General features: G+C 37.3%; 2 protein-coding genes across 2 annotated transcripts in view; both read left to right on the top strand.

The window, feature by feature from the left end:
* The first annotated feature begins 888 nt into the window (after window positions 1-888).
* On the top strand, window positions 889-18,112 carry LOC129748476 (putative cyclin-dependent serine/threonine-protein kinase DDB_G0272797/DDB_G0274007). The gene is made up of 4 exons (XM_055743117.1): window positions 889-1,057; window positions 8,480-9,088; window positions 17,531-17,660; window positions 17,982-18,112. The coding sequence occupies exons 2-3, from the start codon at window positions 8,751-8,753 to the stop codon at window positions 17,541-17,543; spliced, it is 351 nt and encodes a 116-aa protein (XP_055599092.1). The 5' UTR covers window positions 889-1,057; window positions 8,480-8,750; the 3' UTR covers window positions 17,544-17,660; window positions 17,982-18,112.
* A 70-nt stretch (window positions 18,113-18,182) lies between these two features.
* LOC129748473 (zinc finger protein 845-like) overlaps window positions 18,183-21,424 on the top strand; it is a 47,207-nt gene continuing 43,965 nt past the window's right edge. The window contains exons 1-4 of the mRNA XM_055743115.1: window positions 18,183-18,204; window positions 18,346-18,664; window positions 18,792-18,880; window positions 18,954-19,386. Of these exons, the coding sequence (XP_055599090.1) occupies window positions 18,346-18,664; window positions 18,792-18,880; window positions 18,954-19,386 (841 nt within the window). The 5' untranslated portion in view covers window positions 18,183-18,204. The remainder of the gene's footprint in view (window positions 18,205-18,345; window positions 18,665-18,791; window positions 18,881-18,953; window positions 19,387-21,424) is intronic.

Here is a 21,424-nt window from a genome sequence, read left to right as displayed (position 1 = left end):
CCTAGCATCACTGGTGAGGCCGTCAGCTCATCAAAGTTTGAGGTTATGGCTGAGGCCAATTTTTCGCCAATACTATCGCCCGTATATACCCTTATAGACATCCCGAATAGACCAAGACCATGGTTCTACATTGTAATAACAATGGTTTTCGTCTTAACAATGAAAAACAATGTAAAATCTCAATCCCTTTAAAAAGTGACATGACACATATGTGACATGAAAAAATGGAAATTCAGACTGGAAACATGGGACCTTAGTCCTATGCAACCAAAAGTCGCGTATTTACTTAAACATGGCATTCCGAAGTTTACACTTGGCTGAACAAAGGTTTTACTGAAGTTTCAGGCTCTGATGTTACATAAAAGTTACAAAAAAAAAATTCATCGCCTCTCGGAAAGTACAAATAGAGAAAACAAACACGGTATAACATTGTTTTTGCACAGTGTGAAAAGCCGTGTTCAAGGTAACTTGGTGTATACTGGATTATTTTTTAAACGATTTTTGTGTACGTTTAGAAAAAGAAATCGTTTGAAAAAAGTTCTAAATCATCTATCTATCTTAAACAAACCTTTCATAGAAATGAACGAATGATACGATTTGTTTAACTTTTATCTGTGAACTAGTGCAATCATTTTAGATTAATTTTTTGATCTTATTTTTATGCTTACAGAATTCAAAACTGTTACTCCGGTTTTAAAGCTTATCGAGCTTTAACATTTTCACTGAGCACAATACTTTTCACAATCCGGCACCAAAAGCAGTAACCAAAAAAAGAGAATTTTTCCAAATCCTCCCATCCCGTTTCAGGTCTCTCTCACCTCTTGCTCTGAAACGCCGTCATCATCGTCTCGTTCGTCGTTTCGTTCCGCTCTCGGCGTCGATAAAATTTTGTATGTTTGACACAGCAGCAGCCATAGTAGGCAAAAGAAGGTTCAGTCTCGCGCGGTCCTCAAATATTACCTAGAATCCCGGTGCAATCCGTTTCGGATCCGGTCCAAAGTGGTTCCATCGGAAGTGGCCCACCTTGGCGAGCCGTTTGCGACTGTTTTACGACGTGGTAAGTTCCGTTTTAGTGGTCAAAAATGACGGCAAAGTCAGTGGTCTTCGTCCGTGTCTGAATATATTGGGGAATATAAATCCCCCGCCGCCAGAAGAAAAGAAGAGCAGCAGGCCGTGTCTCGTCGTTCGTCGCGTTTCGTTTGCGTGATTTGCTGTGCGCGAGGAAGGCGAAGGAAAAAAGGTCGCCATGACAGTCGTCGTCGGGTCGACTCGATCTCGGTGCAGACTAGATTGCCTTTAGGGAAAAAAGTGCCGAGTGCCCGGATTAGTGGCCACCAGAGGCTACCGATCGTGTGAAATTTTATTGCCTAATTTTTGGTGTGATTTTCTCGTCCGTTCCATCGGGAACAGAAAAATGTTGCACAATTTTCCCTGTATTTTTTCCGATGGAATAAATAGGATTCTTCCCTCTACGCGAAATGAATTAAGTGAAGTAATACGAGCTGCTGCTCCCGAGCAAAAGAAAGGGAAGGGGAGATAGTGGGAATGATTTTTGTGCCTTCGTGAATTTAAATCTAGTCGATCTCCCTCCCGCCCGTCCGGCTGGGTAGGCTAGAGTGAACGAACAATATCCCGCGCCCAGTTTAGTTGAGGGAAATCTGAGAGGGAGCTCCTAAAATCTGAAAAAGTAACAAGCTCCCCGCACAACGACTGACTAGCAGAGCAGTGGACTAAACGATTCATGGATTGCTGTTATTGATGTTATTTTATTAGTGTTCTATAATACCTATGCGTCTCACTACCCTACCCTGAAAAACTTGTCGTGTCACAGTGGCTCAGATGGCGGTAAAATAATCGAATGGGTACAATTACAAAAATGTGGTTGTTCGATGAAATTGTCTAATGGTTCCTAAATAACTTGAACAAACATGTTAACTCAGATTTCATTCCATAAAAAATAAAAATAAAAGATCCAAAAAATTGATACTATTGTAGAATACAGTTACGAAATTTATTTCCTTAATTCATAGCTAGTGTAGAGCGAATGCGTTACAATTCATGGGAGCTTTTCATCAAGCCTAAAATTTCAACACCTGTCAGGCTTTCTTATATTAACTCACTAATGCCTGTCTATCCACATGTCTTTCATATTTCTGTAAATATTGCGGTTACTGGGAAAATTTCTAATCGCGCGACGGTAGCCTTCCGTGCGGTAGGCTAGCCGGAGCAGTAACCACAGTTAAAAAATTCACTCTTACTCACTAATTTCATTGAAAAGTTAAGAAGTAAATTCTTGAATCAATCTTCAAATCATTATTTTGCAAGAGAGGACAAAACATGAAGTCATCAGAATGAAATATTATTATTCTTAGTATTCATTGAGATTGAATTAATTACGAGCGTTAAAATCCCAGACAAAACAAAAAACAATCTACATTATTGAAAACACATTTTTCCATAGCCTGAGAATTAACTAATTTGGCATGACGAAGATTTTGATGCGATAAATGCGTCTTTGATACTTTATATGCTGGTCGAATTCAATTATGTTGTCGTTAAAATGTAACAAATCGTATATGAGAAGTTAAAAAAAGGAGTTGTGTACGGTGAATAGTCTATTATAGGAAATAATACCATTCGCATCGCAAAAAATAGAACTGCGCACTCATAACTGCGAAATTTGTGCGATCTGTCAAATCAGTATAAAATCTGACAGTTTTATACACGCTAACCGCTTTTCAGTTAAACTTTATACGGATAACTCCGACTGCAAAACATAGCACGAAATCCAATATTCAATGAATGATCGCTACCGTGTCGTTGAACTCTAAACTTATTTAAACAACTACAGGTTTTCATTTTTTTTTCATGAATTTGTCCGCTGGTTGACCCCATCGCAAACAGGTTTTTTTTATTATTCATTTTTCCGTGATTTTGACCGCTGATTGACCCAGCTCAAGGCAAACATATTTTTTTGTTTTATAAACAATAGATAAACCGATAATAATATTTGGTATACATGTTTGTTTGACAACTTTTTATTAAATCATCTTTCAATGTTTTCCGCTTGTTCATCCGATTTAATTTCAGTCGATAAATAATCCTTATGTAGGACAGTGCTCATTTTTTTCTTGAATACTGTAATTTTTTTTACAGTGGTACCCTACGGGAGCCCAAATCAGCTATCGCAGAAATAGAAAAAAAGAGTGGATCAGCAATAAATAAAATATAATTCTAGTTTTTCATTCCGTCGAGCATGCTGCTTAAAATTAGAATCATTAACATTTCATTTTTTTATTATTCTTTAGCCTTGTAATTTCACAAGAGCAAAGTTCCAATCCAAGGAAATCTTTGTAGCAGTAGTAATCACAAAACTTAGGGCTTTATTATCAATTATCAAATTATGCGCTTTGAAAAGATCCTCCAAATTAGAACGTGGTTTAAGTTTTCTGGTTCGTTACAAAGTGCGCAGTCAGAAACATTGATTATCTTGCGAATTTAGATTAAAGACAAATCAAATTCAATAATAATGTCATGAATCTTTTCTGATGATTTCCGGAAAAGTGGTAGTTTTCAGTTCTCATATTTCTGAAAAATTCAGCAAATTTAAGTGTTAACCTAAAACTTTAATTATTGAACATCGGGAAAAAATTAATCGTACCAAAAGTTATTTGAAAACAAACATTCGTAATGTTACTTGTGACATTTCTCACCATATTTCGGAATCGTACCGCCCAGCTGTACCACCGTGTGCCATGTGTTGTTTTTCAAAGGTAGTGTTAGTGCGAGTGAGAGGAAGCAAGGAAGAGCTGGCGCACGCGATTTGCATGTGTTGTTCAAGTGAGAGTGTTCTAACAAGAGCTCAAGAGGAAAGAAGTGAGCAAGGGAGGGAACCAAAATCAAAGAAGGCAAAAAATGACATTTCGTGCGTCTGGTTGGCTGGCTGGCTTGCTTGTTGGTCGCTCTTCGTCTCGGGACGGGTTTCATTCGGCAATCACCCCCACTCTCAGTTTCTCTCGTTCTCTCGGCTGCTATCAACTATTGTGCTCTTCGGGTGATTTTTCCCAAAATATGGAATTTCGCTCAAAAAAACGGGAGATCGAACAAAATCGATACCACTATCAGTGTTTCCGTGTTTATTTTGGTAGTGTCATCATACAAAAATAAAGCTGTGATGTAAATTGTTTCTAAAAATATTAAATATGTACAATGCATCTTATTATAATTTTCCTGGAAATGAAGGTAATTGTATGATTTTTTTTATTCAGTCGATCATTTATCTGGTTACATATATAATTTTACTTTGTTTTCACGACAAACATGAAAACTGATTAGTAAAAAGGTACATTTTTGATTTATTCACTAAATTGAGCATAAAATTTGATAAAAATTATTAATAATGCTTTGTCTGATGTATGGGTTAAGACTGGAACAAATATCAATTTCTTCTTTTGTCACCAAAAATTTCTTGGTCATCCCCATCCTAATACGGAAATTTACTAAACGAGATGACAACAGTCCATCAACTTGAGCTTTAACATACGAAACACAGAATATTTCTCGCGTGAGCTTTCATTACGTCGAATGAAACAAAATTTGAAAAACTGAGATATTCACTAAAAAAGCTTCATTATAACATTATCTACCTATGTGATTGATAAAACAATCAATTTAAACCCTTTTAATATATAAAATTTAAGACTTCCAAAATGACGAATGAAACAAAACCTTGATTGCCAATTTCAATGTTGCTTACGTCCCTTCTTCCAAACGGCGAATGTGCAGAGGAAGAAAAACCTAGCACATTCGCTATGGATTCCATGAGCAAACAAGTGTATACAGGTAGAGGTTTTCAGAATATCAACCTGGCAATGAATATTATTTCAGATTCTTCTTTTCAAGCGTTCTTAAATCGATACTCAAGCAGGCTTTCGAACGCTGTAAAATAATGCAGCAAGGAAAAGAAACCGAACAGCAGCAGTAGCAGCAAACCTATCAACTAACTGCATCAGGCTGAGCGGCAGCAGCCTGCTGCTGTTAGTCACCCAATCACCCGATTCACACTTATATTACGCATTCACTAATAAATTTACCGCTGCACTCGACAACTCAATAAGTTAACATTCACTATGCCGAGAAAATTGAAAATTTACCGGTAATTGCCTCAGAAACATTTGGGCGTAAGTGCAAGTTGAACGAATCAAAGGACGAATGAGACAAATTTCCCCTCCAGCTGGTCGGCAACAGAAAGCTGATCAGCAGCAGCGAGCTGGTTTGACCGATGGCGCACCCGATTCACACATTTCATTATGCATTTACTTACCAATTTACCGCTACACTAGATATTTCACTTATTTAACAGCCACTACGCCGAGAAAATTGAAAATTTCCCATAGTATTTGCATCAGAAACATTTGGGCGTAAGTGCAAGTTGAACGAATCAAAGGACGAAAGAAAAGAGACGAATGAAACAAATTTCCCCTCCAAACGACGAATGTGTTCAGACGTATGAACGATTTATGTTTGAATATGTCGTATGTTCCTATATGATTAAAAAATAGCTCTAAAAATTGCAAAAAATTAAATTCATAATGTGGAATATCTGACACAATTAGTTTCCATGAATATTGCGTATTTTTTGAAGGGTTATCGGCGACGGAATGAAAATAGGATTTGAAAAACACTCTTCAAATTTCAGAAGCGTTTTTCTCGGTTCGGTGTTTCTGTTTCATTCGACGTAATGAAAGCTCACGCGAGATTTGTGGAATTTTCAAAAGTAGCTGATTATGAAACTTTTTGTCAATTTCTCAGATTATTCACAACACCACTTTTTTTTAATGTTTTTGGAGTCATGATCTTGACTAAAATGTATTATATAACTTCTAACCTCAGCCAACTTAGGCACTGAGTAAAAAAAATTTTTTTGAGCATTTGATACAGTTTTTTTCCGAAGCATGTTTTTCTATTTTTTTTTTTTGTTGGGAACAACGTTTAAGTCATGTTACAACAGCCATGCTTTTTACCAACATATGTATTTTAATTTTTAATTGATAATTTTTGAAGATATACATATTTTTCAAGGACATGTGAAAGTTGAATTATTAGCAGTGAAATGCGGTTTCATTACATTTGGCAGTTTCGTTCTTTCGAAATGTTACGCAAGACTCATGTATTTCAAACCAATGACCCTCCATTTCATGATTTTTTTTTCTTAAAAATAAACTAAAGTTAAAAATAATCCGTACATCACGAAAAAATTTACAATTTTTCACTTTTTCCATGCATTAAAAGTTGCAAATTTGTTACTTTATGAAACGAAGGGTTAATAAATAGTAAAATAGCGCCCAAAGAATAAAACCTTGTGAAACTTTAAGTACATTGACTTGAAGTACATTGACTCTAATGATCAATTACATACTTAAACGTGTTTGATAAATAATGTTTTCATTAAATTTTTGAAATTTGTGTTATGTTTTCTATGATACACTACTGGATATCGTTCAGGAAGAATTGAATTGACCTTTCGATAAATTTTTCATATACATACATCGCTTTCATCAAAGAAGAAATTTGCATATTACATGGTTCACGGTGTCTTTTTTGGGACCCATAAAAAGACAAAATCAGCATATCTGAAAATTTGCCACATTTTAGAGGAGACTTCAGGTAAATACAAACAAGTTACAAATTGAGTCTCAAATAGCCTTCCATGGACTTCAAATTCCACTAAGTTCCATAAATAGCCTTTTTGTGACATGTCAATCGCATCCCTTCAGTATAAAAGTTACAAATAAGGTCTCAAATAGCTTCCATGGACTTCAAGTTCCAAGAAGTTCCTTAAATAGCCTTTTTGTGACATGTCAATCACTTTCATTGAGTATAAAAGTTACAAATTGGGTCTCAAATAGCCTTCCACGGACTTCAAGTTCCACTAAGTTCCTTAAATAGCTTTTTTGTGACATGTCAATCAGATCCCTTCAGTTTAAAAGCTAAGCTACCAATTGGGTCTCAAATAGCCTTCCATGGACTTCAAGTTCCAAGTTCAAGTTCAAGTTGGCTGACCTTGCAAGTATTCTAGGGAAGCTTATTACCACTTTGAGTTTTAGCTGCTGGTAAGGCAACATCTATGCGTGACCTCGTGGCAGCATGTTTGGCCATCATATCGAAGGGTCGCGGTTCAAATCTTGTATCAGGACTAATTTTTTTCCATTAGGTTGTTTGATTGCTTGAGTAAGCAAATAAGTAAAATGTGTATCACAAATGGCGTGCGGGCCGGTATATATCAAACAATGTCAAACACAAAGCAATTTATTCAGATGAATTGAGGTGATAGGAAGAATTAAGATGGATGGTAGTGACCGAATTTAGAAAGAAGAGAAAAGATTTTTTTTGTTTTTGCTGATTAAAAGATGATTTGTGAGCTGATCAGAAGGCCGTTCAATTCCATTTTTTTTTTCATAATAACAAAGCTGATTATGATAATCCAATTAAAAATAATCGAAACAGTAAGTTTTAAGATATTTGTGTTTAGAACCACATCCAAATGAATATGTAAAAAGTAAAAGTGAAACAATGTAACGATCAATGATAAACTTACAACTTTGAAATTTATAGTTTTTGGTAAAATATCTTTTTTATTAAAATATTTTAAGTTATTATTTATTTTTCAAGTGAATTTTGATACTTCAAAACTTAAAAACGCAAAATTTGAAGTTTATAGGAATAAATTTTAGTTAAAATTAGTGAAAATTTTAAAAACTTTCACGTGTATTTTTTCGCAAATCTTAAAAAAAAACGGGAGTTGATTTTTCCTGAATAGTGCGTTGGATTATAGGAAAGTATGGGCTCCTGTATAATGTGCCAAACTTTCAGAGTTGCCGATCGTTTCTTTAAATCGTTCTTAAAAGACATCGTGTTATTATGTTTAAAATCCGAAAATTTACTGCTACACTTGTATAAGAAAGTCGAACAACAATAATACCTTGCTTTGCGAAAAGACAAAATCAAAACAAACCGAAACGCTTATCAGTTGGTCTTGAGAAAGATAACCCGCCCCCGATTGAGGAAGGAATTCTTTGCTTGCCCAACATCCTTCTCCTGTGTGAGAGTGTGAGGGTGTCTCGAAATCCATGCACATATTCCCTGCGCGCCTTCTGAGAGGGAAAGTCCAAGAGAGGGGAAAGTTTACATCGCCGAGCATAAAAATATTGAACGAGAGCGAGCAAACGAGTGAGCAAGAGCATACCTTCAGCCAGACCGACCAGCCGCAGTAGCGCGGTGTAGGCCCATCACGGGAGCATAACGTGTTTCACTCCGCCACCATCTTCTCGTAACTTATGTTGGGTTTGACTCGGTCGGGCAGGCCTTCGACCAGAAGTCCCCCAGTTTTGTGCTCCTCTTTTTTACACTTTGCTCTTTTTTGTGTTCATAATTACAACAATGGCGGCCGCTGCTTCAGCCGTCTATAAATAAAAATAAGAATCTTTGGCAGCGCGAGGTGACGAAACGGCAAGAAAGTGGGAGTAAAACTAGTGCTAATGATCTGTGATCTAATTGGAAAATGTTAGCTAGTAGAGAAGACAAGTGAGTGCAAAAGAAATCCGGCAGCAAGAAATCGACAGAAAAATCTGTCCGTGCCCCGGAACAAAGAGCAAAGCACAGCACAGCGAGAAAAGTGCGTGTGATTGTGTACGTGTGTGTGTCTGTTGATTTAGAGGGTGGTCTTCTGGATTGGGGCTCCGTTCCGGCAAATGGATTCGGGCAATCCTCTTCTCCGGCAGCAGCAGCAAGTTCTTCCACATTTGGAACGGGAGCACCACCGTCAGCACCACCACTATCAGTACCTCCAACCGCCGCTACAGCAACAACATCAACAGCAGCAGCAACAACAACAGCAACAGCAGCAAGTAGTGGCGGCGGCCACACTACTACAAGTGCAGCAACACCATCAACAACAGCAGCACCGATTGAAGAGTGCTGGTTGGGGTGCGGCCACGAGTGCCGCGGCAGCAGCGGCATCTTCTTTCATACAGAACATTGTTAGCAGCGCCGCTAACAACACAACCGGCACCGGAGGAGAGCTTTTGATGTAAGCATTCCATACTTTTACCTTTTTTTTGTTGACATATGAACCTACATGTTATTTTTTTCTTGATTCTTACTTTACTTTAGAGAATATTTAGCATATCTACAGTTTTGTTGATTGTACGTTTTCGATTTCATTTCAATATGCTCGTTTCCAACACAACACGACGGTATCTTCTCCGTTTGCCCTCTCTAGTTGATTGTGTGTGCCACCGCGCACAGACAGATTCACCGGCCAATAAGTTCCCGCGCCATGAGCTGTGTAATGTGTGTTGTTGTTATCTTTTTTTTTTATTTCGATGTTGCACTGAGGAAGAGAACGAAGGTACCACGCGACACTCTGTAACTAGGTGTGGGATCTTCAGGAAATCGAGTACCGTAGGTCGGCGTATGTCTGAATATATTCTTCGCCCCCTTAGATTTCGCTGTTTACCAGCTTATTGTACTGGCTGCAGATCAAAACATTCTGTTGTTTACTGTTGCTGGATAACAGATTCTGTTAAACATACCCCGTTTGATTTTGGCAACACGCCCGTACACATTTATTTAGTGTTTCCGAAATCGAACGGTTATTGTGCCGAGTTTATTCGTTCCCCAGGCGTAAGGGAGAGTGTAACAGTCGCGGCGACTCAACTGTTAAAAATAGTTAAATAGAAGAAAGGAGGTTTTTGAAGTTACACCCAGTTATCAAAAAATGGTGCCTATTTTTGCAATGATTAAAAAATCAACAGTCAAAAATACGCAAATTCTGCCGGTAACAAACAAATTTGCAGTTTGTTGTCAGTTCGATTCAATGTTCAACACTGATTTTTCATCACTGAAAATTGATATCATTTTCATCTTACTCTGCTGCTCTTTCATAATACAAAACCAATTATTGCTTTTATTTAGGTCTAAATGCCTTATTTAGGTATTGGTTAGGCATCATATTTCGATTCGACGTTAGCTCATCCTGGTTACTGTTTGCTATCGATTCAGGCAACAACATCTACTCAAGTTATTTATATGTAACAACGTCTATAAAGCCAGCACAAATTTAAAATTCTCCTTTTGTCACTTCGACTCGAAATATCTCGAGGGTTCGGGAGATAGAAAAAAAAAACAGTTCAAAAAACCAATAAACTGAGGAAAAACCTTGCATACTTATACGAACGAAATTTAAAAATCCAAATATTTTATACCAAAACTTTGAAAAAATCACAAATGCAAGAGGTTAAAATCTCTATTTTCCACGGCTTTCCATTTTTGATTTTGAAATTGTTTGATTTTTTTATACTAATTGATTGAATTTTTCATATAATACTTAATTTTTTTTTTGTTTTTCCTCTTCGGGCTTTTCAAAAATTCCAATGAAGAGGGAGGTGGAGGTGTGACAATGCAAAATTGATATTTGGTTCTGCTTAGTCGGGAAAAAATAGGTTCTTGTTTTAATTTTTTTTTTGTGTATGAATTTTCGAGAGACAACAACTGTGGCATAAGCGATTGTTCAGTACAATCTTACTATATTCTAACGATACGTTGCTGTAATCAACTAAGCTTCAGTTGGATTTTGGTTCGTTTATTAGCTAAAATACCCAAAAAAATTGTAGTGGCATGTAACCAATTTTTGAAATACATATTTTAATTAATAGTATTAAAATTGCAGATATACGTAGGATCGCACGAATAACCTTTTCAACGGAGGACAGTAGTGAAATTTTCGGCCAAGAAAATTCATTTAAATAAATTCACATTTTTTGTAAAGTGAGCAGAGTTTCTAGCGAACCAGGAATACCGGAAAATATTAGCTATTTCATCTTTTCACCAGGAAACCTGGGAAAACCGGATATTTTCGGCACATCGCCGGAAAAATTGTTATATTTGGAAATTTTCATGGAATTTCAAAAATATTTTTAAATTAATTTCTAAATGTTAAAGTGGATTTCGACAGTCTTGGTACTGACCTCAAGAACACTAAGTCTAAGTCTTATTTTCGTTCATTAGTAAACAAACGAAGTTTCAATCGCTTTTTTTAACTCATTGCAGACCAAACACGAGATATGTGCTGCGCGTACAAGAATGCATAACTCAATTAATTAATGGAAGTACAATCTGCAACTAAATACAAAACGTTCTGTAACTCAATGATATTAAGTTTGTACAATTTGGTCCATTGGTTTCTGATATATAAAGTTATCTAATTTCCAACAACCAGTTAAGTTTTCAAGGTCAAATGATTCAGTATTCGATATACATGAACATGTTTCAATAAATTATTTAATGCAAAAAGCAATTACATTTTTTAGCAGCGTAAGACGTTTTTATAACTTTTTAGTAAAAAAAAATATTGTTTTCAATGTTGTTGTTGTTGTCAAGTTTTTCGTTTAAATTGGCCTGATGAACGAAACCTCATATCGCCAGTATTCTGTTTTTCATTCTTCCTGCGTTAAACTTTTACTTAAAGGTTCCTGAGCTGGAGAATATGTTTATGTAAAAATTGTATCAAGCACCTGTCGAAATCTAAGGTCTCTACTCTGATAACAAAATTATATCTTATATTCAAACGAATCAAATTCACCCCTGTCTTATTAACGATTCTCTATATTTTAATATTTTTTGTATGAAAAAAACCTCTTTTTTCTAAAACATATCTTTATATTTGTTCAAAAAGAAGTTAAACCCGATTTCAATCATTTTCTACATATTTCTATACAAACTATTTTTTTTCTATTACATTCTTACATTCAATTCTAAAAAAAAAGAGTTCTCATCGTGGCTGAAAAGAACCCCAAAACCATTGAAATTTCCAGATCAAGTTAAACGGACTTGTTTGTGCATAACTGTTTAAATTGTGGAGCAAAACAATGAATAGACGCCAATTTCGTTGGATTTGCCCAATGTTATAAAAACTTGTCAATTTGATGCAAAAAGACTACGTCGTCGTCGATGTATTTGTCATGATTTCATTCCGGTTAACAAGTTTTGGGAAACAATTGTTCAAAATTTTTAGGGCTTTACATTGTTTTTTTTCAGTCTACCTTAATTCTATATTGAAATATCAGTATAATAAAAACCGGGAAAATCGTCATTTTTTACCGGGAAAAACCTCCTAATTTCAAAGCGGTAAATCGCTATTAACCCTGAAAACATTAGAAAAGAGGTCGCGTTATCCAAAACATTCGGGAAAATTGTGCCTTTAACTCTCTGATTTGTCATTTCTGCCTTTCATGAAAAACAATTAAAAATTTATTCGGTAAATTTTGAAGACAAAAATCGTGTGGCGTTTTGTTATGAAGCTTCATTAATTTACTATATGAACATTCTTTTGACACAATCAAAGAACGTTCTCAATATTTTTAAAAACATAAAAAGGGCCAATCGTGAATGCAGTAAACAGTTTTCGTTATTTTTACTAACGTGTGTGCCTCATTGATTGGAAAACTATAAAAACTTTTGCCCTAATTTCTCAAGTCCCTGTCCCTAGTGCCTGTCCCTAGAAAGACAATATGTAAAATAAGAGCAAAATTGGACGATGGTATTAAACCGCATGTACTACTACTTTAATCTATAATATTAAGCATTTCTGTAATGTATCGAGGACTATAATTTTTATACCGTTCGAAAGGATGAACCCCTTAAAACCAAAAGGCGCAACTATGAATCCGTTGAGACATTTTTTTTTTCAACGGAAATAACTTTATTGACCTCTGCTCTAACTAACCAATTAGATTCCAAAAAAAAAAAAACAAAATCGTTTTTTCAATAGTTTTAATTGTGTAAGGAATGAGATACAATTAAAAAAAAATCCAGATTCCATAAATTGAATTTTTGATGCAATTTAACTGTTTAATTTTTTTTACAGTACTTCAATTAAAGAATGTGGAAAAATTTCGAGGACATATACGGGCTCGTATGCAGTAGAGAGTTAAAGAGCTAATCGTTGAAAAAGCTCCTCAAACGCTCATAAGAAGCTACCTGTGACTTATTTGAAACTTTAAATTTCGTTTGTAGGTCGTAAATAGCATTCAATTACCTAGTGTATCATTATTACCAACATGGAAATTTATTTTTAGTTAGAAAACGAACACAAACACATATAGGATTTCTATAAACTTGATGTTTCCTCCAAGAAATCCTCGATTAATTTTACACTAGATGAACTTTTTACAGGATATGATGGCTAGCATCTTACAAATTCTCAAAATCATCAACCCATAGAAAGTGTACTTTGTACGCAGTGACCGAGATTCGATCTTATCTCCAACAGGAACGAAAAACAAAATTATATCAAGATGATATAGATATGATTTAGATATTCAACATTTTCTATCAAAATCAGTTATAATTCAGTACTCGTTTGATGTTGAAATATCTCAATTTATATCTAAAAATCTATACAAGTATAGCTTAATAATATTAATTTTCGATATTCTAACAAGATTAAAAAGATTATATCTCATTCAGATAGCATAGTTTGATATCGAGTGTAACAAAACTTAACATGTTATATTTATGTTATTATGTTATTAAGTCCAGATATGAATGCTTCGAACATAATTTCTACAGATTTCTACAGAATTTCTACACACCTTCACACACTTTATTTTTGGTTTCCCAAGTAAAGATTCAATTTCATGAAGCTGACGAGCGAAACTCATTGAAGTTCGGTTTGGACCGTTAACTCCAATGTCCGCGTTTCATTAGAAGTTGTATGTATATCAAAATAAGATATGATCATAATATTTTATGACAATCTGAACAAAAATCTTATAATTGAAAATGAGCTCAATCCCATTCAAGTCTAAAATAAGATATAAATCATATTGAAAAAACTTAAATCAAAACTTTGAGTACTTAATTATAACTGTATCGGATATAAATATGTTGGTAAGATATATTTGAGTTATTATTTTGATATGCTTTACTGATCGTGTTGTTTCCAACTTGAACAATTCTTGAAAAGTTTGGGTACCAGCCAGGAGATGCGAACCTCGACCTGCAGGCTGAGAGGCGCGCACGCTACCACAGAATTTTGTCTGGTGCATTAGAATAAGACCTTCAGAATATTGATATCAAAGCTATATCTGAATAAGTTAATAATATCTCGTGGAGATAGGTTTGTGTAACTATTTTGATATGCCGATTGCCGATAGCTCAGAAGACTTGAACACAATCCTCTGAGCCATGGGCGACGTACATACCGCTTATGTCAGCTCCGGTTACCCAAGCTTCCGCGTTATCCATGCCACCGAATTCACACAAATATCCGATATTTATCTATTTCAAATGAAATTGAAAGCTTATTTAAAATTCTACAAAATGCTAACAGGAGGGTATTCGAAAATAATGCAACACTTTGTTTTCTGAATAGCTTTTGGATGTTTCGATGGAAATTGTTGAAATTGTCAGTGAAGCTACCTTGTAATGTAATGTGTACGTGTTCAAAATATAGTGACTATCTGTCTAGTGGTTTGTGAGATAGCGCCCAATACTGAAGTTCATTGACAAATTTTTTTGGGCAGGATCGAGAAAATCCAGAAAAGTTCCAGTGGGAGAATCAAAAACAGCTGGAAACCAAATTTTCAACCGAAGTTTACATGGTAAATTTTTTAAAAAATTCTAGAGGACCCAATATTGAGCTAAAATTTGAATAAAGGTGAAGATAATCGATTCCATGAAGCGATAGGAATTTGCCTTTATTGCTTGAAAAAACCTCTCACATCATGGAATCAGTTATCTTCACTTTTATTCAAATTTTAGCTAATTATTGGGTCCTCTAAGACTTCTTAAACAATGTACCATGTAAACTAGTAAATAGGCCTGACTTCATTTCTACAAGGTAGAAAAGCTGTCCACTGCTAAAATAAACAAAATACGGTGATGAAATTGTGCGCAAAATATTTAGACTGCTTGTGGGGAGATATTTTGAAAAATTTCGTAATGGACAGCAAAACAAACTCTTTAGTGGTTATCTGGTAGATTTCCAACCAGAAACTTTTCGTTGACAAGTCTCGCCTATAATTCCCAGAGATAAATTGAAGAACACTTGAAAAATTTAATGTCTGGTACTTAAAGAGGCTAACGATGTGTGGAAATTGCGAATTACTCAGTCTTTCATAACGATTGACACGATGAATGGCTAAAAATACAAGGAAGACTGCCTCCAAATGCGACCGTTTTCTCTGCAAAGCACTTTAATAGGTCCCACAAAGTTTATACTATGTTTAAGTTGGATTTGGAATCGTGGCATAACGCAAAAACGGTGGTGAAGTGAAAATAAATGTCAAATATGTTGTTTTTGTGCCGAAGGAGGACAATTTGTTATAACTTTGACCAAATTCAAAATTTTAAGTTATTTTGAAAGTCAAGCTTCAGAAAACAGCGAAAGTAATCAAAACTAGCCTTGATTTGAAAAAAAGATGGTTCATAGTATGCATTATAGATGGCGCACGTGTTGCCCAAGAACCAAAGTCGAAAAATTTCTCCATTGGACGCAATCTCAAAAACTACTTGACAGAATATCACAAAAATTTGCATATGTAAACACTACATTATCAGGTAACTTCGCTGGAAATTTCATCAATCATTTTCCGTGCATTCAGAAGGTTTTCACAAAACAGAGTGTTACATTTTTTTCGAATAAATTCCATAGTCAATAGTTTTTTTTTGTAATCGAGCGATTTTGCATATTCTAGTTTCTTCTTCTTCTTATCACCTCGGATAAGCAGGGTTCTTCTGCATTTACTTGTTTTCGTTTATCAGTCAGAATAGTCTGTCATTATATCAAATGAATAATAGCAGTCCAAACCACCTTCAGTGGACGGTCTCGTCTCCCACACCTAGTTAGGTTAGTAGTTGCAAACAGCCAGTCGATCGGTACCAGCATTGCTATGCAGCCAGTCAATCAGCCAGCCGCACCGAGGCTGCTCCCTCATCATGCTCCCTCATGCAGGTTGGCTAATTTGTTTTCGTTCCATCTCATTCACACATTCGCGCAGTAGAAATATATTGCGTTTTGCATCACCAGCAGAATTTCTCAGCTCACCTTACTTCGACTGTCGACAGTGTCTCCGTCGTCTGATGTTGAGCATAGACCATTTCCTCGCTTGGGCGCGATTCTTAAAAGTGGCTGGGGTTTTTTTTTCGTCGTCAAAGTCGACGAAGCACGCTGCATGGAGACAAATTCTGATGGTAGGGTTCTGGAAAACATTTGGGACGGTAGAGTCAGCAGCACCGCCACCACCATTACCAGCACAACTCCAAAAACCATATAAAATTGTAATAAAAGTTAGTCAGCGACACGGGTGGGAGGTCTGAGCCTGAGCTCAAGGAAGCCAACACGACAAACAAGGCAGAGTCAGACCAGCCAGACTGCTGTAGAAAGCGCGCGCCGTACCCTTTTCTGCGTTTCTCGTCGTCTGGTGTTTTTTTTTTGTTCGAAACAGCTCTTCCCTTCTCTCGGACCCGCGTTTTTGATCCCATCCAGCCATCGCCGGCCAGGGGGATACGCCTCGGTGGGTCGCGTCGATTGTGTGTGGGCAGCAGCTCCTTTGGGTTTGCGTGTCTCGTTATGTGAGTTTGTGTGGACGCCAAAGACAACGCGCGGTTGGGAAACGCGCCTTTTCCCGTGCTGCTTCGCGGCGCGCATTTTATATTTACTCGGGAGAGGGAAGATTCGTTTTTTCTTTCTTTTTGGTGTGTTAGGAATGTATTTTTTCATTTTAAACATTGGCGCGGAGAACTGGTTCGCGCTTTTTGACTTTCCGTCTCCGTCTCGTATCGATGGTCGTCGTCGTCGTCGTCGTCGTCGTCGTCGTCGTCGTCGTCGTCGTCGTCTAGGTTTTGAAAAGGCAGCGGGTAGACGAGGGTGAGCACACAAACAGCTGCAGCGCGTAATGCTCACGAGCACCACGGTGTTGTACATAAATCTCATGTGTGAGAGTTTTGTCTGGTGAACTCTAAACCAGTTTGGTGGGCCAAGAGAGGTTAAAAACCTCTAGCAACATTGTAGTCAATCGTGATGTGATGTGATCAGCCAGCACCTCCTCGCAGCAGAGGAATAATGGTGGCCATGAGTTGAGGAGAGTATGTATGCCATCCTTTTTTTTTAGCAGGCTGAAGCATAAACAAGAAGTAGGTACATTCCCGGTGGGGGTAGCGCAATTGTTAAGCGATCCTCAACAGACCAAAGCCACTGCTCTGCCGTGTGAGGAAAGAGGATTATTTTGCTTTAAATTCCTCTTTGATTTCCAATTCTACAGCAGCAGCAGGTTGTGAGTTGCTGCTGCTGCAATTGACCAAGATTCTCCTTTCTCTGTTTTATTTTTATCTATTCATTTTAGAGCGTGTAGTTGTTGTTCGTGTCGAACACATTTTTTAGTTAAGATTTTTCTCATTTGTGTTTTGTTTCCTTGGCCGGTCAACTAATGCATCGTTTATCACTTTCTTCTTTTTAAAACAATTTCAGATGTCAGTCATAATTGGAAGATAGAAAAATAGCTCCTTCTGTTACACTCACACAAAAAAACGAACACAAACTGTGTTTTTAAAATCGATTACTGTCATACAATCCTCTTTTTTGTTGATTAATTATAAAGGTAAGCTGTTGTTTGTTTCATTTCTATTTTCACGTTGGCCATGGCAGCTGATGCGACTTTTTACCATTTGTTTTGATTTGATCACTGAGAATTTTCTACAAAACTTTTGTTTTAAGTCTGTTTAAGAAGTTACTAACTGAATTTGAGCTCAAAATTCATACTTTTTGAGTTGGAAGTATTCCAATCGAGGATAAGAAATCATAAGCTTCGTCTATAAAAGCAATCTCAGAAAAGCGCAACAGCTGTTTTGAGCAATCTTACTAACATGTCAGTGTGACATTATTTCTGATGATTCCTCTCGTTTTCGTTCATAACTTGTAGCTAAGTATACACACACACACTTGCCAGTGCAGCAAGTAACGTGTTGTTTTCCGTGTATCGAATGTGGACCTTGCAATTTCAAAGTTGGAATAATATCGAGTTACCATAAGTCAGCCGCTCTCCAAGCACCGACCGGGCCTAATCATCAGAAGTAATAACACCCACAACCAAACTAAGTCTCGCCTGTAACAATCGTACCCAAACTAATAGTAGAACTAACCATGTTAGCCTCGTAGTATAATTTTAGAGAAAAAAAAACAGAGCAAGCACCTGCATTTAGAATCTCTGCCCGTCTCTGCAGCAAGTGCTTCCAGTTGGGTTCAGGGCATCCATGATCTAATCTCCTCATTCTCCCTTCTTGTAGATGAATAAGTTTTGGGTGCTGACCAATTTGATTCAAAATTCGAACGTGTATCCAATACCAAAAGCTGAGCACCATCAGCAGCCGGATCAACAGCAACATCCGGCGGCACATCAGCAGCAACAACATCAGCAACCGCCACCATCCCACCAGCAGCCTTCGTCGACTTCGTCGTCCAAGGGTGGTGGGAGCCGGCATCCTGCTAACGCAAATCACTCGATAGGCCCGGCTGCGCCGGGTATCTATCACAATCCTAGTGTTGTTCCTGGACCGACGCCTCCCAGTGCCAGTTCGGCGCCCATCGTCCCATCATCGGCAATAGGTGTGCACTAGTTTTGCTCGTAGTTTACCCTTCAAACGACGCGACGCAAGACGACCATTCATTTCTTACCATTAGCCTATATTCCTAACCCTTATTGTATGAACTTAATTTCTACAACCAAATTTAGGATCAACGCATCTTACGAATCTCTCCGGACCTGCCGCGAGCGGTAGAGGCAGTAGTCATCCTGCACCGCCTACAGGAGCACACATACAGGTAATACCCTTAGCAACGATCTAGCCTTCGGCAGCTCCTACTTTAACCTGCCTACTATTTACTATCAATCCAGCTGAACGGCACGGTTTCGGACCACACCAAGTCACAGTATTTGGGCAACATGCAGGTTCATCCGGCCCACAGTGGTAGCGCGCATCACGCGCCTCCACCCCAGGGACCGCCGCAGCCCGCCCATCCGCCCCCGCAGCAGCCGATTCCGATCGTGAAGCCGGAGTTCAAGATGCCGCTGCCGACCCACGTGATGGATGTGCGCGGCCCGGACGGTTCGATTGTCAAAATCAACGTGCCGGAACCGCCGGACCCCAGCAAACCGAACAACGTCGAAATGTTCAAAGTCAACATCGAGGATCTCAGTCAATTTTTGTCGTACCATGAAGTCTTCGGAAAGTTACCTTCCGATATGCTAACGGGCCCGTCCGCTAGCCTAGTGCCATCATCCGCTACCAATACTACTACGGCCAGCGTCGGCCACAGTAATGGTAAATGTGAGTGTCGCAGCTTCGTAGGCGGTTATGTTGTGGATTTTCCCCGGGGTGCTTATGCGGGTTTACTTGGGGATCCAGAGGGGTTGTGTCGTTTGACAATTATATCTTCCAGTAATTTGACTTGAAATTATAGCTAAGATATTTTTAATCTACTAGTAGGCTCAGCTAACATTTTAGTAGATATATCTACAGCAGAAACAATCAAATCACTCAAATTTACTCGATTTTTTTTACCGATTGATCATTTCTAACCTAATCGATTATTTTGAAGTGGTCTGGATGATATCGGAAAGCTTAAAGATTTGTTTTGGATAATGTTTCTACGTGCGGTTGTTTCGGAACTTCCACAAGATCTCCAAATTGAACATTCCGTTCCGAAACTCCGTCTTGAAGTTACGTTTGGGTCAGTTGATCATCCAATAGAGGATTGGTGAATATCGAGGACCTGTCTTTTTTTCGAGAGAATCGTTCAAGAAAATAGTTTAAAATAAAACTGTTTTAAGAAAGCTTCCTGTGTACATGTACCTTATGAAATGATCGTGTAAAACTTACCAAAATGAGATGCATATGTATGCTTGTCACAAACAACTAAATTCCGAACAATGCATTTGAAATTTCATTTGCCACAGAATATACGGTCATGATGAAGAAGACACGATATATAATTTCTGATTTGAAAAAAAAAACAGAGGTTTTTCTTCTCTCTATATTCGAACCCACGCTTTCTCTTAGCTGGTTTTCTGACACACCAACCAACACGCAGAGCCACACCAACAATTGTTCGGGGTTCGCCAAGACCGATCTAAGTGCCATCAGCATTTCTTCGAGTTAATTAATTTCAATATTGATATTTTTTTTAACTACATATATTTGAAAATTGTAAAGTAGGTGATAACCCACGCAATATATTCCATTGGATTATTTTCTTTTTTTTTCAGCCATGCATGAAAATTACATTAGTTTTAAAATCTGCAGTGTTTTAATTTTTCTAATGGCGTTCAGTTCGGTCTGGTCGAACCCAGGCGGATTGTTATGGGACAATCTTTATCTCTATACCTCAGTAAACTTTTCAACAAGTTCCTTCGATATGCCTTTTTTTTTATATGGAATCCTCCTCCTTTCCCTTCCAATGTGGGGAGGGTTCCGAACAATCTTTGAAATATTTTTCGTAACAAATTAACGTCACATGCCACATTGACTTCATTTACCCTCCCATGTAAAATTTGGTTCAGTTTTCGCGATAAGTCAATAGTTATTATAAAAAAATTATGGGTGACCTTTTGTCTGCTTTCTATCTTCTTACATTGGGGAAGGAGGAGTCTCGAACTACCAGAGAAACATTTCTTGTATAGAATTATTCTCCCATGCCAGATTTGGTTACATTTTTTCTATTTATTCTCTAGTAATTGTGAAAATTGTATAGGCCTTCTTCGTCTTCCTATATACCTGATAGAAGGACGAAGGGGTCTCAAAACATCATAGCAGCAGTGTTCGGCATTAAAACGCTAATCGCTAATTTGGCTGTTCCGTTTTTGTTAAATAACTTTCGTTTTCACATATTTTTTCACCAAAATTTTATGCTAGCTGATAAACAAACTCCACCGAAAGCAATCAGTCATAAAAGAATGCTGATACATGCTTTTTTCAGGTGTCTGGCGTTAAATCGCTAATCGCTAGTCCGCTACTTTTTTGCTGACAAATTTATTTTCTCACGAGGTTTCTGGTGAAGTAACGGATAAAAAAAAACTCCACTAGGGGCAATTATTCGAGCAAGATTGCTGATGAATGTTATTCTCCACAAGGTGATGTAGTTTGTTTATCCGTAATTTCTCCCAAAATTAAGTTTTAAAAGAAATAAGTTAACAAAAATGTAGCGGACTTATAAGCGAATAGCGTTTTAATGCCGACCTCTGCATAGCAGGCATTTCTTGTATACAAATACGATCCTATGCCACATCTCCCAGCAAACATGAAATCGTAGTAGAAATGATAACTTAAGTCGTTTACAATGATGTTGTAATTGCGAATCGCAATTGCA

This window comes from Uranotaenia lowii, chromosome 2 (assembly GCF_029784155.1).
Source record: "Uranotaenia lowii strain MFRU-FL chromosome 2, ASM2978415v1, whole genome shotgun sequence".
Classification (NCBI taxonomy): domain Eukaryota; kingdom Metazoa; phylum Arthropoda; class Insecta; order Diptera; family Culicidae; genus Uranotaenia; species Uranotaenia lowii.
This window is presented reverse-complemented; position numbering and strand designations above follow the sequence as displayed.